This window comes from Vombatus ursinus, unplaced genomic scaffold (assembly GCF_900497805.2).
Source record: "Vombatus ursinus unplaced genomic scaffold, bare-nosed wombat genome assembly UNPS02009132.1, whole genome shotgun sequence".
NCBI classification, from domain to species: Eukaryota; Metazoa; Chordata; class Mammalia; order Diprotodontia; family Vombatidae; genus Vombatus; species Vombatus ursinus.
The window spans coordinates 14,277,202-14,295,646 of NW_020948910.1; the positions used below are offsets into that span (position 1 = coordinate 14,277,202).

An 18,445-nucleotide genomic window follows, 5' to 3' on the forward strand; every position below is an offset into this window, starting at 1 on the left:
TCTTTGCCAGCCCATGTCTCTTCTGCCATTCCACTACTTTCCAAAAACCTTTCTAAATTAACTATTTAGCTCTAGTCACTCAAGTAACTGCTATACCATCATTTCTTTTTTTCTTCTCAAAGTATAGCATTTATGTATATATCATATATATATACTTATTTAAAATTACCTACCCCTTGTATTTCTGTATTTCTCTACTTGTGTTATTTGTATTTACTGATATTTTATTTTTGTTTCTGCTTCCTGTATCTACCATTAGATCTCAGTGATACAATGGAAAAAAAGTTCTGAATTTGAAAACCTAGATTTAAGTTACAGTTCTGCTGGTTACTACCTGTATGACCTCAGACTGGAAACTTAGTCTCTGATCTCAGTTTCCTCAGCTTTAAAATGACTGGGTTAGAGTTGATGTGTTCCGTTCCAGCTCTGAACCTATGATTTAATAATGTCTCTGAGGATATAGATTATCTTCAATTTCCCTTAAAATTTGAGACAATTCAGTGTTCTCTACCCACTGGGCACTCACTGTTCATGGATTTACTGACCACTCTTTCTGAAAGCTTATAGTGGAGCCAAGATGGCAGAGTAAATGCAGGAACTCACCTGAACTCTCCCGAATTCCCTTCCAAACAACTTTAAAATAATCTCTCAAATCAAATTCTAGAGCGGCCAAACCAAAAAAAAAAAAAAAAAAAAAGGCTTTCAGTGAAACAATTTTCCAGCCCACGACAACATAGGAGGTTGGAAGGAAAGGTCTGTCTCACTGGGGTGGTGGTCAGTCCTGGAGTGCAGTGCAACTCAAGACATGCCCAAACACGCCAGCAGCAGGTCATGTTGGTGGCTGCCGCAACTACAGCAGCAGCAACAACTTTGGGAGCTCTCAGCCCATAGATGGTAAGGGGGTCAGACAGCTAGTCAAAAGGAGATTACAGGGGGACCTTTGCTGATACTTGGTGCAGGACCCGTTGCATTACCCATGCACAGTTCTGGGTCACATTCATAGGGTGAAGAGGAGAACTAGCGTAACTAGTGCTTGTGGCCACAGGGGAGCAGAGGCTCCCGTCACAGTTCAAGGGCAAAAAAGAGTGCTTGTGGTCTCTCATGGACCAGAGCCCAGACCAGGAGAGCAGTAACCACACCTCTCCTTAAATCAGACTACCTAGGAAGAATGGAAAACTAGCAGACCTCCAGAACTAGCTCTGAAAACAGCAGCACAAAACAATCAGAAGTATGGGATAATGTCCCCTTCACCCAGGAAGCAGAGTCCAACTTTAACTTAAAGTTAAAAGTCAAGGAATAGACCAGAAAAATGAGCAAACAGTAACAAAAAAGAACCTGACTATAGAACATTACTATGGTGACAGAGAAGATCAAGACACAAACTCAAAAGAAAACAAAGTCAAAACAGCTCCATACAAAGCCTGGGGGAAAAAAAAGGCAAATTGGACACAAGCCCAGAAAGAATTTCTGAAAGAGCTCAAAAAGGATTTTAAAAATCAAATAAGAGAGGTAGAAGAAAAATTTGGGAAAGAAATGAGAGTGATGCAAGAAAGTTGTGAAAAGAGTCCACAGCTTGGGAAAAAAGGGTCATAAAAAAATACTAAAGAAAGTAACACCTTAAAAAAACAGAACTGGCAAAATGGTAAAAGAGGCACTGAAGAGAAGAATGCTTTAAAAAACTGAATTTGGCCAAATGAAAAAAGAGGTGCAAAAGCTCACTAAAGAAAATAATCCTTTAAAAATTAGAATTGGACAGGTAGAAGCTAATGACTCCATAACATAGCAAGAAACAATAAAACAAAATCAAAAGAATGAAAAAAATAGAAGAAGATGTGAAATATCTCATCAGAAAAACAACTGATCTGGAAAAGAGACCAAGGAGAGATAATTTAAGAATTATTGGAAAGCCATGATCAAAAAAAGGACCTAGACATCACATTTCAAGAAATTATGAAAGAAAACTGCCCTGATATCCTAAAACCAGAAGGTAGAATAGAAATCGAAAGAATCTATCAATCACTTCCTGAAAATGATTCTAAGAGGAAAACTTCCAGGAATATTATAGCCAAATTCCAGAGCTCCCAGTAGAAAATATCACAAATAGCCAGAAAGACACAATTCAAATATCACGGAACCACAGTCAAAATAACAGAAAATTTAGCAGTTTCTGCATTAAAGTATTAGGGGGCTTAGAATATGATATTCTGGAGGGCAAAGGAGCTTGGATTTCAACTGAAAATCACCTGTCTAGCAAAACTGAGTATAATCCTTCAGGAGGAAAAATGGATATTAATGAAATAGAGGGCTTTCAAGCATTCCTGCTAGGTACTTTCATCCATCTCCAATCCCTCTCTGCCAATTGGGGGAAAGAAGAGAGAGAAAGAGACAGACAGACAGACAGATAGATAGATAGATAGATAGATAGATAGATAGATAGATAGATAGATAGATAGATAGATAAAGAGATTTTATATATACACAAATGTACACATTATAGATATAGATATATAGGAATGAATGAAATTAGGAGATGAAACATATAGATCCAGTAAAAAGATAGAGATAAATGCAAGAAAAGTAGGCAGTATCAATAAGTGATCAGAATATTCAGAAAATCTTGAGGTGTATATATTTGTGAGCATAACCTCCCTAAATCACTGTCTTAATACAAAATGGGTGAAACTATCATCTAATTTTGGAAAAAGTAAGAGAATCACAGAATTTGAAAGTTAGAAGGGACCTCAAAAGTCATCTAGGCCAAACCATACACAAAAGGAAACTCCATTACAAAAGAATGGTCATTTACTCTGTATTTGAAGAAAGCCCTCCATGTTAGGAAACTCCATCACATCTGAACCATTTAATTTTTGAACACCTCTGATTGTTAGGATGTTTTTCCCAACTCACAAAGACTCCAGTGGATCTTTCATCTCATCAGTTTAGTAGTTCACTTCAATGATACAGGTCTCAAACCATCTGTGCCTACTCATCCTGTCCATGTCTTCCAAAAAAGTTACCAAAAGACACCTACCCAATGTGCTAGAGACCTTACTCCCTTCTGACTCACCAAAATATACAAGCAGCTCTGCCTGTTGACCTGTTGTGTCTCACTCTCACCATGTGAATATTTCATTTTCTTTTTCTTTTATACAATTCTTTCATAATATCTTTTGCTCCTGTTACTCAAGATTCCTCCTTCTTTATGCTTTATTTCCATTGCTGTCCAGGTGGCACTCATCTTTAATTCTTTGTAGGTAATGATATTTCAGATCTTTCCATGCTGTCTTTCCATTGCTGTCCAACTGGTACTCATAGTTAGTTCTTTGTAGGCAATGATATTTCAGATCTTACTGCCATACAGCAACACCAGTAAAAATATTTGTATTGAAAAATGGAAAAGCTTGGAGTCCATAAGAGTGCTTTGAAATTTCCCAAAAGCAATCCAGCCTGCTGTCCTCTTTGTTTTCAGTTCTGGACCTAGCTCAGTGTCCACCTATATTGCCTGATCCAAATATACAAACTATTAAACAAGCTATAGCTATATTTAAATGCATGTTGAAATCTAGTCAATAGACATTCTTCATCTATTTGGTCTTTCCTGAGTGTGTGAACAGACCAAACTCCTTTGAGTGATTACAGATCTCTTCAAAAAGATTCTGCACTGTCTTTGGCTTGTTGCAATCAAAACAAATAGCATTTGGAGGACCTCACCATCAATAGGTAGTTGATCTTCTTAACCTGAACTGTGTGCTGGATCTCCTCCATCACAGTGGCAAATACTTTTAGCAAGCATCTACTTCAGTATTTTAGGCCTCACTTGATGTTTATTATCAAGGGGTTATTAAATGGAGTTTTTTCTATTATTATATTACCAGGAATACTGAAAGATCTTGATGTGTGGATGAGAGATAGTCAAATTTTTTTTTCATAATCACTTAGTATAGTCAGTTATTACATTCTCTATACCTTTTGTTCAATTATGAAATGAAAAGATGTTGTCCATTGTTGAATATCATTTTCAAAAGCCTTCTTACTCAACAATAAAAGAGGCAGTTTCAAAGAAACCTGGGAAGACCTGTATAGAGTAAAGTGAGCAAAACCTAGAGAACAATTTATGTTATAAAAAATTGAAAAAAAAAAGTTAACAATTTTGTAAGACTTAAGAACTCTGATCAACTCAATGATCAAACTTTATTCTACAGGACCAATGATAAAGGATTCTGCCCACCTCCTGACAGAGAAGTTATGGACTAAATATGCAGAATGGGATTTTTTTTTGAAATGGCCAATATTTTTGTTTTGACTTCTATATTTTGTTTGATTTTACATTTATTAAAAGATTTTGTTTTGTTTTTCTTTTTTGTTGGGTGACAGAGTGGCCCACAGGCAAACTGGGCTAAGAGGAAGAAAAAAAATAAAAGTTTAATAATCAGAAAAAATAAGCTTGACTTTTAAAAAGCCTGTTTGTTCCCTACTTCTTACCTATGGTGACTTCAATACAAAGGTGAGAAGGGGTGAGCAAGAGAAGTATAGTTTAAGAAAAACAGCTGAAAGGAGCCAAAGATTTTTTTTTTTTACACTTCAAGTCCAAATTAGCCTCTTTTCAACTTCCACCCATTGCACCTCTAGAACCAAACAGAACAAGTCTTCATTTCTCTTCCACATGAAAGCCCTTCAGATACTTGAAGGCAGCTATCATGTAAATCCTAAGTACTTCCTTCCAACAGATCTTTCTATATAATGGACTCAAAGCCCTTCACAATCATAATTGCCCTATTCTAGACATATTCCAACTTATCAATGTTCTTTTTGAACTGTGGCACCCAGATCTCAACCCTAGTACTCTGGGCAAGATCTTACAAGGGCAAAGTACAACAGGATCATCACCTCCATATTCCTGGAATTTATCCCCCTATTATTGCCCTCCCACCCCCTACAACATCACTTTAATATTTTTAGATGCCACAACACACTGCTGACTCTTTGAGCATAGGGTCAAGTTTAGATGCTTGGGGCATTCCACTGGAAATGTCTTGCCACAATGACATTGTAACATTAACAACTACTTTTGAATCTAGCCATGCTAATAGTCTGAATCCACCTAATTATATTACTCATCCATATCTCTCCATCTTCTCCACAAGAATAATATGAGATACTTTATCAAAAACTTTGCTAAAATCTGGGCACCTGCATCCACAGCATTCACTTCATCTACTAGTTAATAATCTTATCAAAAAAAGGAAATGAAATGCTATTCTGCATGATCTGTTTCTTGAATCTACCATGATGGCCCTTTGTAACCACTCCTTTCCTTTTTAGATATTTACCAACTATCTCTTTAATGATCTGTCCTAAAATCATCTCAGGAATAAAAGTTAAGCTCAGTGGACTATAGTTTGCAGATTCTGTTTTCTTCTTTTTTGAAGATGGAGAGACATCATTTACCCTTCTCCAATGATGATGATTTATTAATATATATGTTGTATAATACATGTGTATATGTGTAATAGCTTCAAAAGTAAGAATTTATTTTCATTGAAAAAAAATGATGCAATGAAATTTTCTACCTTGGGTTCATTTAAATCATAACAATTAACTTGGTTGAAATCAAATCCACCAAGGTTTCTTGAAGTACTTCCAGTGAGTGAATTGCTATTTTAAGAATAGGTCCATTCTTACAAAAACCTCTCTGGTGCGGTTTTGCTTGTTACTTGGGAGTTCATATTTTCTGGCTTTTCTAGAATTAGAAAAAAAAAATAGACCAGATCAGAAACAAAGAGCATATTCAGGTTTTAACTCCTCCCATTTTACTCTATTTAAAAACAAACTGTCAACTAGGTCTAAAGAATATTTAGGAAGATCTTCTTGAAAGTGCCATCTTTAACTTCTAGTTGCAGTGTGAACAGCAACACGTTGGATAGATAAAGATATTTGATTCTTCAATTCTGAGTATAGTGAGAGTTCCCTTGTGTCACTGGAAATGAGCCAAGACCAGTCAAATGAAGCTATTATGTGGGGTAAAGAGCTGATTCTCTTCCTTAAACTTAGAATATACTATCTTCTCAACATATGATTTTGGTTTATATTTTACACCTCATTCACAAAGAATTACTGTAAAAACAGTTCCACACACTAGGCCATGAAAACACAGAAGTTTTGGCTTACCTGATGTCTCAGAATTCTGTTCTTCTAAAGAAAGGTGTCTCTGAATAAAAGTACATGCTCTTATTTTTCCCTCTTCTAAATTTGTTTTAACCCACTCTATAGAACCCTGCCAAATTGTCTCATAAATTTGTAGTTGAGCTGTTTGATTTGTTCCAAATGCTTTAGAAATATCTGTGAAGAATGTATATTTAGCTTACTGGCTTTATTGAGGCCTAGTTTCATTAAAATAATGATGATTCCCTGCAGCAAAGTAGGTGAGTGAGAGGCTCAGGAATAAAAGGATTTAAGCAGTGCTAATCATAAGATGGAAAATGAGCCTTTAGGTGTAAAAGCACCCTTACTGTCAAAGTCCAGAGGTCAAGTCAAGTTCAGAATAAATCCACAAATATTCCCTACAGCATTTTCAAGGTGACTATTTGGCACAAAAGAACATATGAATTATAGATTGTAAATTTAGAGACAATCCTTATTATCTTATCAAGTCTTTTATCTTTATGAGAAGACTTTCCTTTGTACTGTCTGTGGTAATACTAATAAAATAGAAGTATTGTCTAATCACACCAAAATCACCAATGAGGTATATTCTCCCTTATCCAATGCTTGCTACTTAGAATTTGCTTTGCTAGACGTTATAGTTGTTTGTAGATAAATACTGACTTTTAGATCTAGAAGCATTCTTAAAGATCATAGGATTTAGTGCCAGAAAGGACATGTAATTAATCTCTTTAGTTCAGTCCCCTCATTTTATATTAAACTGAAACCTAAGAGGTTAATTAATTTGCCTAATGTCACATAGCCACTGTCATAAATAGGACTGCATCCTAGATCTTGATTTCTAGTGAAATGTTCTTTCTGCTATATGTTACTATCTTTATTAGTTTTATGTCACAAAAAAATGTATTGTTTAGATTTACAGCTCTTGCTAAGTGTTCAATTAATTAAATGATTTTTTTTCTTCTAGAGTGACAATTCTCTAGTATCATTACCTAAAAGGATAGGAACAGATAGCTCATTGCCAGGTCCAGAGACTGTAAGTATTGCACAAATAATTCACTTTCCAGATTATCTGCTGTCATTTGGCATTATTTTGGGGGATTTGGGTTGTTTGGTTTGTTTGTTTGTTTGTTTTTTTAAGGGAAGTTGTTATGAGAGACAGTGTGCCATAGAGAGAGTTGGCCTTGGAAATTGAAAGGCCTAGTTTCAGGTGCCTCTGATACATTCTAGATTTTGTGACCCTTGATAAGTCTCTTAACCCCTCAGCGCCCCAGGCAGCTCTCTAAAATAATACTTCCCAACTCAGGTATGCCTATCCCCAGGAGCCATGAGGAGTTTGTCATGGAGGTAACTTTTCTTTATGAAAATTAATCTGATTTATTTCTTATGTGCATCTGGATGGTGACCTCTGGAATTTATTGGGTTGGGGATATTAGAAGGTTTGGAGTTTAGGTATCAAAAAAGTGGGAAGCCACTGCTCTAAAAGGGCTCAAAGTTGCAGAGAAGATGCCAGTCTCTATTGGAAGAAGGAGCTCCCTGCACTGATCAAATGATAGATCTGGTCAGAAATATAGTTGATGTGCAAATTTTATGATCAGTATTCATTGAAGAGAGAGATACAGCCTAGTATGGTGAATAGAATTGAGACCTTGTAGTCAGGAATGCCTCAGTGTAATTCTTGCCCCAGGCAGTTCTCTAAGACTATAAGTGACAGAGGAATTACAGATCAATATAGGCAAGATGGGATCTTCACACTTAATAATGAGATCACAGATCCTGGAAAAAAAAACCATAGATGTAGGCATATGATTTATTTTTGCTACTCATTACTAGAAACTAGCCTTTACATTCTTTCTGTTTGTCAAATAGAAATATAACCAACTTCACTATAAGTAAAACAACCCGAAGATAATTTTTTTACTGTAATAAAATTTCATTTTTATAGATATCTGTTTTTGCTTCCCCCTCTCCCCTGTCAAAATTTACTATAAAATTGTTGTCTATTTGCTGCATATATATTTTAAACTGAGTCATCTTAATACAATCTAGATCCTAATTAGTGTGAATGATGGATCTTGTAAAATGTTTGCATGGATTCAGATTTGTAATGCTTGAATTTATAATTATGCAAAATATGGTAATTGGTTATAGTAAAGGTCTGACATATCTAAAATAAGGAGTAAGACAATATTTCTAGAATTATGATTGAATTTTTACAAAATGTTTAAATTAATCTCCCTTTTAATTTTGTTTGGCAGTAATTTTGTTTGCAGTATACTGTAGATCAGAAGCTTAGGATGGAGTCATCTCTTCAATTCAAAAGAAAGTTTACCAAGTTACTAAAAGTCATAAAGAGTACCTTTCATATGAGTTGTTTTATTTTCTCTGCCTAGAATACAGAAAGGTTAACAACCTTTTCCCAGATAACTCAATTTTTATATAGGTCTTGCCTTGAAAATCAGGAAGACATTGGTTTGAATCCTATCTCTCACTTGCTAATTATGTGACCTATGGGCAAATCACTTAATTTCTTTTAGCCTCATTTTCCTCATCTGTAAATTGGGCATATTAAAACCTGTAGTACCTATCTCACAATGTTGTTGAGATACTCAAAAGAGAAAATCTCTTTAAATCTCAAAGCACTAAGTAAATGTCAACTATATTAATTATTATTTAGACTTCAAATTAAAACTTGTGATCTCAACTGAATGTTTAATCCATATTTAATTTCTGTTATAAGTGATTAAAAATAAAATAACTTTTTGACCATGTAAATTCATGATGAGAATTAGATAAGGAAATAATTTGTGTGAAGTCTTGATAACATTTTGCTTTTAAAAGTAGTAGGAAAGCAGGTAAGAAAGAAAAAAGGGTAAATATCCTAAAAGGCAAATATTCATATGATTAAATGGAAACAGTTCATTTCCAAATCCAAAAATAGTATTAAATATTTACTAAATGATAATTTAACTCAATTCATAGTTCCTGCCCTCAAGGAACTTACATTCTGCTGAGAGATACAATACATTAAAAAATGAGTAAATACAAGCTCATATGAAGTGGGGAAGAATACTAGCTATGAAGGAAAATTTTCTAGAAGGAAATAGCATCTCAGCAGGGAATTGAAAGGAACAGATCATTCCAGAAAGGTAAAGGTAAGGAAGAATAGTTCATTTTGAACTATTTGAGCCGATGAGAAGACACAAAGGAAAGAAATTGAATGCCATGTTTAAGGAATAGAAAGAAGGCAGTTTGGCAGAAATATAGAGTACATGAAAGAGAAAAATGTGAAGTAAGTCTGAAAAGGTAGGTTCGATTGTGAAAAAATTTACATGCCAAATAATGTAGTTTGTATTTATCTTAGCATAAATAAAGAGCCACTATAGATTTTTGAGCAGTGGAGTGATTTGTAGTCATAAATCATAAATGTGGAGCTAGAAAAGGCCTTCAAAGTAATCCAGTCCCCTCTTTTTTACAAATGATGAAACCAAAGCCCAGATGATGTAACTTTCCCAAAGCCACACAATAGTGAGTGGTAGATTGGGATTTAATATTGCAGTATGCAGACTTTGGTACTCTTCGTACTGTACTATGATGTCTGTAATCAAACCTGTGTTTCTGAAAGATTATTTGGAATTTTGTGAAGTATCAATTAGAAAAATTAGTGAATAGCAGCATAGAGACAAATTAAAATATTTTTGCAATGTTCATTTTAAGAAATGAAGAAGTCCTGAATATGGTGTCAACTATGTGAGTGGAGAGAAAGACATGGATGAGATAAATGTTATGGAAGTGAAACTGAAAACATCTGAGAACTGACTGAAAATGTGAGATGAGGAAGAATATAGAATCCAGGATGACCTTAAGGTTGTGTCTGGTTAATAGGAAGGATGATGGTGCTTTCGACAGAAATAAAGAAGTTCAGAGGAGGGAGAGTTTTACAGGGTGACAGTAGTTAATTCTGTTCTAGACATGTTGAATTTGAGATAGTAGAACATAGTAGAGCACTCCAATAGGCAGTTTGGTGATGTGGGATTAGAGTTCAGGAGCACTATTAGAACTAGAAACATAGAGTTCAGAATTATCTATTTAGGGATGACAGTTGAACCTATGAGAATTTATGAGAACTTATTGAACTTAAGAGAATTCAAAAGAGAAAAGGGCCTAGGCGGAGACCTGAAAAACACCCTAGAGCATGAGATGGCTGAGGATCCAGCAGATGTGAATAAGAAGAATCAGACTGCTAGAAATAAGAGAGGGAGAAAGGGAGGAAAAGAATGAAGAGGGAGAGAGAAAGAGAGAGACAGCCTAGGGTAAGGGAATGTCGGGGCTGTAGAGACTTCACATCGCATCAGCTGCGTTGGCATGTGGCTGTACTCACTGTGTCCCTGTTCAGTGCCAGTAATGACCAAAAGCACAGTGAAAAGATATGACTCTTGCTCCTCTCAGACTAGAAACAGACTGATGATGGGATGATGGTTGGTTGCTACAGGTTACATGACAAACAGGAGAGAGTGCACAGTGGCAACCCACTCACCAAGTTACATGACAGCACAATAGTGTCTAGTGGAAGGTGGGTTAAGTAGGGCTCGGACAAAGCGCCCATTACATCTTTACTTTCTTTTACTTACTTTACATTTTTCGTGGGCTGCCCAAAATCCTTTAGGGGTCCACAGGTGGCCCACAGCCATTTGTGCAGGCCTGACTTAAAGGATAGATAGAACTAGAATAAGGAGCTAAGTGCATGTCCACACAGTAACTATGAAGGAAAGGGGACTGAAATCTGGCTGCCCCTGTCCTATTGCCTCAGAACCCCCTTAGGACAATGATAGGTAAATTTCCCAATAAGGGAGAAAGATGAATCAACTTTACAGTCTGGCACAACAGGGACATTCACTATCAAATAGGGAGGACTAAAAAAGGAAATGATGGGTAAATATAAGGAAAAATGGTTTGAAACCATCAAAGATTTCAAAAGGAAGAAAATGTAGTTATACATCTATACCCAAACCAGATAAACTCATAGAGATGTACTAAAATTAAAAGGAAGGATGAGTACTGAAACTTCAAAAAATGCAAACTTTTCTAAATTAATATAAGACAAAGGAAATATAAAAAATGCCTGATGAAGCATAGGCATTGGTACATATATATAACCCATGGCACCATAACTACATGTTCCAAGGTGCCTCCAAAGAAAATAAAAATCATGAGAGAATGTTAGAAGGGAAGAAATAAAATTTATGGCCTTCACAATAGAAATAATTTTTAAAATAGAATAATTTAAATGTATAGGGGTGATGGGATTAAAATAGAGTGGTCTGTGAGAAGCCCATTATCTCAGGTACCACTTAAAGCCACTTTAGGAGACAATGAAATACTGGTAGAACAGTTCATGAAATACAAAACTTAAATGGGGAGCCCTTCTGCCCTGGGGTGAACAATGGAATAGATAATACCCAAACTCCATCCCTGATTACCTCATCTCTCCACCCCTTTGCCTACTTGTCTCTAAGTGGCAGGTTTTACTCTATAATAATCCCTAACCTCTCCTGGCTAGGGGGAGGAGGGGAGGAGGAATATCTTCCTTAATCTGCCTAAACTAGGGTCTCCCTTAAACTGCATCTCCCTTAAGGCATAAGGGGGTCTGCATGGTGTGGTGTGTTACACCCAGTAAATGCCTTTATTTGATTTTGAGATGGCCTGAGCGAATTCTTTTGGGACAACCTTGCACTCCAAAATTTTGGGGTGCCCCTGAACCTTATCAGTAGCAGGTGTCTCCAATGAAGTAAAAGAGAATAACAGAATTAGAATACAAATATAGTTAAGGACAAGTTGAAGAAGAAAAGCAAAAGGCCATAATGCCAAAAGAATACTTTATCTTAGCACAAACAAAAGCCATTGATCTTGAAGAAAGGATGCATACAATCATTGGGATCATAAGTCTTCCAGAAGAATGTGATGTGACAAATCAAAAAATATGATACCATAATGCAGGAAATAATGCAAGAAACTTCCCAAAACTTCTAAATACAGAACACAAAGCACCAATCAAAAGAATATACATGTTGGCTTCAGAAAAAAATCCTATACCTCAAACTTCAAGACATATAACAGTTGAATTTAACAGTTCCAGTGAAAAGCAACAAATTGTGCAAGTAGCTAGAATAACCTCAAACATAAAATAAATTCAAATAACACAAAACTATTCTGCAACCCACTTGGAGCCACAGAAGGAAATGAAATGATACATTCTAAAAAACAAAAGCACTCAATATACAACCCCAAATAACATACCTTGTAAACTTGAACCTAATCATTAGTGGGAAAAAAAATGGACATTGAATAAAAATGAAGCATTTGAGCCGTTAAAAAAAATGAGCAGAATATTTTACTTGAAAAAACCCCAAACAACAGAAATATAAGAAAGAAGCGTAAATAAATACAACTGCCAGGGGAAAAATACCTCATTTCTAGAGATTATTTTAAAAAATAAATAAATAAAAAGAGAAAGACTAACCCGTCTGTCTGGTTTTTAAAAGGAGTAGAAGGAATAGGACCATTAAGCAATTTTCTGAGTGCACTAGGGGACACACATACAAACAAAATTTAAAGAAATAGGACAAATTGTTGGAGAAAGAGCCCTGAAATTTGGTATACACCCCCACAACTCCTCCTCTGGGTAAATCATTGTATTTTGCAGGACTGAATTCCAGAACGAGAGGGTAGATAAATGGGAAAGGTGAGGTGAAGTATAGAGGGAAGTGTGTGGTATAAACTACAAATTAAGCCCATGAATGAACAATAAAAGGGAGATAATTTTCATAGTTTCTCAGAGAGAAGAGGAACTACAGGAGCATAGGCAAGGTGGCAATGGAAGGACTTAAAACGAGAAATGAAAGGGAGGATTCCACAAAGGCAATAACGTAGAAATTGGTTAAAAGTAGGAACTCAAATTTGGCACTTTTGAAGCTTTATTTCCATGAGAAACATAAGAATCTAAAGAAGGGATGTATGTTATACAGATTATTGATCAAAGACTAAAAGTTCAAATTAGAGAGAAATTGAAGATAATTGATGATGAAGAGAATAAGGTAAACAAATTCTTAGAAAAACAGCCTAGAAAAGAAAAAAAACTAACAAAGGAAGTTGAAGGAAAGAGGAGGAAGGGAATAACTTAACTGATCAGGAGAGAAAAAGGAGAAGCAGGGTAGCGTGGGAAGAATTGATAAATGAAAGAAATCAAGTAAGTTAAGTAAAACTTTCAAACTGCCAAAACTACGGAATGAGTTGACAAGTGGGAGTAGGACGGAAAAAGATAACTATTTCATCAAAACAGATTAATAAAAACTAGTAACAGGGATAAAGTACTGCTTTAAAAGAGAAAGGGGAAATGCCCCCCTCAAAAAAATTCTAATTTTTAAAAACACTTAAGATACTAATGAGAAAAATATAAATCTGACTCTAATAACTTTAAATGTGAATGGGTGGGGCAATCCTGTAAAACAAAAGAGAGTGACAGATTGGATAAGAAAATAAAACCCACAGTATGTAATTTACAAGGGATACATCTAAAAAGGAAAGACAAGCTTAAAACAAAAATTAAAGAGAAGAACAAAATTTCCTATTCATCATGTTAATTGAAACAACATTGAACTTTTCCATGCCATATTGGCAAAGATGAGAAAAGACAAAAACATAACTATTAGGGGTGTGGGAAGACAAGCATGCTAATGTCCTGTTCATAGAGCTGTGCATTGGTCCAACCATACTGAATGTGGGATCAGAAGCAGACAGTAGAGAATTGAAAAAATGAGTGGTAGGTTATAATAGGGAAGTAAGAAATGTAGATGAACTTTTCTAGAAGTTTGATTATGAAAGGGAAAAGAGATATAGGATAATAACTAATAGCTTAAGGGTATGCCAGATTTAAATTAGCAGGGTTTGATAATGATAGTGGGGTGTTTATAGTTTGACTTGTTTTTTAAGGAGAAAGACCAGAGCATGTTGGTATATGGTAGAGAAGGAACCAGGGGTTAAGAAGTTATTAAAGATAAGAGAAAGGTCCCTTGTAGTTAATTTTTTGGGCATTTATAATAGTCAAAATGACTTAGTCACTCAAAGTTCTTTTTAAAACAATATTGCTGTTACTGTATACAACATTCTCTTGGTTCTACTCATTTCCCCCTTCATGCAAGTCTGTCCATGTTTTTCTACAATCAATGAGCTCATCATTTCTTATAGCACAGTAATATTCCATCATGATCATGTACTACAATTTTTGACTATTATAAATACCCAAATTACTACAAATGACCTATGAAGGAAAATACTATCTGCATCCAGAGAAAGAACTGATAAGTTGAAATATGTGTAGAATGTTTGTGTGTGTGCATGTATGTGTCCACATATTTGTGTCTTATGGTAGCCATTCATCTCTAGGGTGGTAGGGGAGGAGGGAAGGAAAGAAAAAAAGAAAAACAAAAGAAAAAATGTTACATGATAACTTTATATATTTAAAAGGAATAGCAAGATGTACATAATAGATTTGCAATTTCATGTACTATCATCTTTTTTTTATTCTACCATGTTATGGAAATGCTTGTATTATTTCATAAATTAAAAAGAGAGAGAGAAAGAAAGACATATAGGACAACGGAAGGAATGATTGCTCTGTCATCAGAGGACCTGGCTTAGAATCCTCATTCTTCTTCTTGCTACCTATCTGACCTTGGACAAATCATTTAACTACTCTGGGCATTGAGTCTGCTCAACTAGGAAATTAGGTTGTTAGACTTTAAGGTACTTTTCAATTCTAAATCTATGATCATATTCTGTGAAAAAAAAAATTATCAGAGGACAGGTTCTGGTGAAGGGTGAGATTGAGAGCCTAGGTATAGAAGTTAGCCGTGTCAAGTAGGCTCAGTTCTTCAACAGAGAGTAAAACAAGGGAAGGGAAAATAGAAAGTGATGACAATAGGATTACATATATACAGTAGGGAAGAAGAGGAAGTGTGAAAAAGAAAGCCTTTATTGTCTCAATAAAGTAGGAAGCAAATTCCTCTGCTCAATGGGTAGAGATGGTGTAGAAGGTATAAGGAAAAAAGCAAATATTTGTAATAAATGATATAGAGAATGTGATCACAAAAATTACACAATTAAAATACAAAACTCATTTATATTAAAACACTAAAAGAGGATATGCATGTAAGAACTAGAAACAAGGTAGGTGTCCATTGATTGAGGAATGACTAAACAAATTATGGTACAAAAATATAATGCAACATCACTGTGCTTAAGAAATGATGGATATGATGAATACAAAGAAGCATGGAAAGACTTAAATGAACCAAGGCAAAACAAAGTAAGCAGAGCCATGCAAACAGTATTCACAATGACTGCAACAATGTAAATGAAAAGAACAAATTCAAAATAATCAAAACTGAATGTTGTAAATTATAAAGACTAAGCTTGGCCCCTAAGAAGAAATATATTAAAAAAAATTTCTGCTCATTCCTTTGCAAAGGTAAGGAGTTTGTGAGAATATAAGATTAAATGTGTCAGGTTTTTTGTGTATTGACTGGTTTTACTAGTTTTCTTTCTCTTAAAAAAAACTTTGTTGTAAGGAACAGCTTTCTGGGATAGAGAGGAGCAATGATACAGAAAAAAATCTAGGTGATGTAAAAATACTCAATAAAAATAATTTTTAAAAGAGCGCATGGAAGGGCCTTTAATATTGTTTCTTTTAAACTTGAGCTTAAATGCTTCATTCATGAAGCCTTTTCTAGACCCTTCAGCTGCTAGTACTTTCCCCACTTCTCTCCAGATTATATTGTATCAATGTTTTATATATGTGTGTGTGTGTGTGTGTGTGTATTTGTACATGTTTTCTCCTTTATGAGAATGTAAACTCCTTTATTTAAGACATATATTATTCAGTTTCTGTTGTCGTATCCCCCTTGCCTAGCTCAATGTCTCACACATAACAGTCTCTTTATAAATGATTGTCGATGAAATGAAAAGCATACTGTATGTATGAAACTGAATAAGCATCATTTACAGTGAAGAAATTCTGGAAACTTTACCACTGAATTCAGGGGAAAAGCAAGGATATCCCCTCTTTCCTCTGTTATTTGACATAATATCAGAAATACTGACTATAGCAATAAGATGAGAGAAGTTAAAATATAAAATATAAAAAGAGGAAACAAAAATAGCCCTAGCTGCAGATACTGGAGCAGCTAGGTGGTGCAGTGGATAGAGTGCCAGGACCAGAGTCAGAAAGACTCATCTTCCTGAGTTCAAATCTGGCCTCAGACACTTACCAGCTGTTTGACCGTGGGAAAGTCACTTAACTCTGTTTGCTTCAGTTTATCATCTGTAAAATGAACTGGAGAAAGAAATGGCAAACCATTCCAGTATCTTTGCCAAGAAAACCCCAAATGGGGTCATTAAGAGTCAGTCATGACTGAAACAACTGAACCACAACAAAAATTGCAGATATTATAATTTGCATAGAAAACCCAAGGGCATAAACAATTAAAAAAAAACTGAGACAATATTTTTAGTTAATTAACAGGATACAAAATTGGGCCACAACATAGATGCAATTCAGTGCAGTATTAATGGTAAAGGTTATAGAAAGAGAAATTCTATTCAAAATTCATGAAATATCTGAGTCACCCAACTAAGAAACTCTCAGGAAGTATATGTATATGTATGTATATACATATATAATATGTATATTTATATATTATGTATATGTGTGTACGTATATATGTACATATACATATATGTATATCCAACATTGCAAGATTAAAGGAATACAAACTGAAAGAGAGAGACAGAAAAGAGAGGTTCCTTTTCCATAGTTAAGTTCACCAATATGTCAAAAATTACCATACCACCTAAATTAATTTGCTGGTGTAGTACTTATCTGTGTAGAGGCAACCAGGTGGTACATTGGATAGAATACAGGACCAGGACCTGTAGTCAGGAAGACTAGAGTTCAAATCTAGCCTCAGATACTTATTAGCTGTGTGACACTGGCCAAGTCATTTAATCTCTGTCTTTCTCAGTTTCCTCAACTATAAAATAGAATTAATAACAACATATACCTCCCAGGGTTGTTGTGAGGATCAAATGGAATAATATTCATAAAGCACTAAAGTGCTTTGCTTGCTACATAGTAAATAAGTGATTATTCCCTTCTCCTTAAACCAATCAAACTACCAAGGTGTTACTTTGTAGAACTTGACAAATTAATAAAATTCATTTGGAGGAACAAAAGATCAAGTATTTGTTTTTTAAAAAAAATATATGGAAGACACTATACAAAGCAAGATCTAGAAACAAATGGAACAGTGGTTAGTAAACCCAATTACACAGACTACTGGCAGGACTTCTTATTAAACAAGAACTGCTGGAAAAACTGGAAAGTAATTTGGTTAAAGATAGGTTTAAACCAGCATCTTATGTGATATACTACTATTAACTTCAAATGAGTAAGTAGCTTACTTATAACAGGTCATATCATAAAATAATAGAGGACAATTGAAAGTTACATTTTTCATTTGGCTAGAGGAAGAATTCAAAATCCAACAAGGGATAACAGGGATCACAAAAGAAATTAAACTAGGTCATATCACATAATAGTTTTCCTTCCTTGTCTCATAATAGCTATAAATTTAGTAAGCTTGTCATCTCTGACTTAGCATCTAAGTTATTAATAAAAATATTGAATTGAAATGTAAGAAACAAATGCAAGATCCAAAAAAGGATATCAATCTGAGACCACTTAGGGTAGGGGTAAACCTAACCTCCCAACCCCACACAATACAGTAATTGATGTTTATAATAATTACTGAGTCCTCAAGAAAAGACATTCTATTTGAGAAGTGACTGGCATATGAAATTTACTTTGGGAGAATTCTGCCCAAAATTGCTGAAACTGTAAACTACTCATAAAGCCTGGATCTCCAGAATAACTCATTCCCCAAAAGTTATAGCTAACTGAACTTTACTGTGTTTCTCGAGTAGCATGGAAGTGCTAAGCAAGAAGCCCAGAGACCCAGATTTGAATCTTACATTACATCCTTCCTTCCTCTTTGTGTGATCATCAGCAAATCTCTGAGCTTCCATGTTCTCATTAGAGAGCCTACTTCTACTTACTTTGCAGGGTTTTTGATAGAAAAACATTTAAAAAAAACTTTCAAGTATTGAATTAAAGTAAGTAGTTATTATAGCAAGTTTTGCTGTAAACATTGTTATTCCTTCAAGCATT

The 18,445-nt window shown here is 34.9% G+C and overlaps 1 protein-coding gene and 1 long non-coding RNA gene across 7 annotated transcripts in view; one reads left to right on the forward strand and one right to left on the reverse strand.

Moving 5' to 3' along the window:
- AHI1 (Abelson helper integration site 1) overlaps positions 1-18,445 on the forward strand; it is a 250,985-nt gene that overhangs the window by 192,431 nt on the left and 40,109 nt on the right. For 5 of the 6 annotated variants that reach the window (XM_027850706.1, XM_027850707.1, XM_027850708.1 and 2 more), the window contains exon 21: positions 7,130-7,198. The exons of the other annotated variant lie outside the window; for it this stretch is intronic. In XM_027850706.1, coding sequence (XP_027706507.1) covers positions 7,130-7,198 — 69 coding nt within the window. The remainder of the gene's footprint in view (positions 1-7,129; positions 7,199-18,445) is intronic. 6 annotated transcript variants of the gene reach the window in all.
- Positions 1-18,445, reverse strand: part of LOC114034891 — a 205,095-nt gene that overhangs the window by 69,977 nt on the left and 116,673 nt on the right. The window lies entirely within an intron of this gene.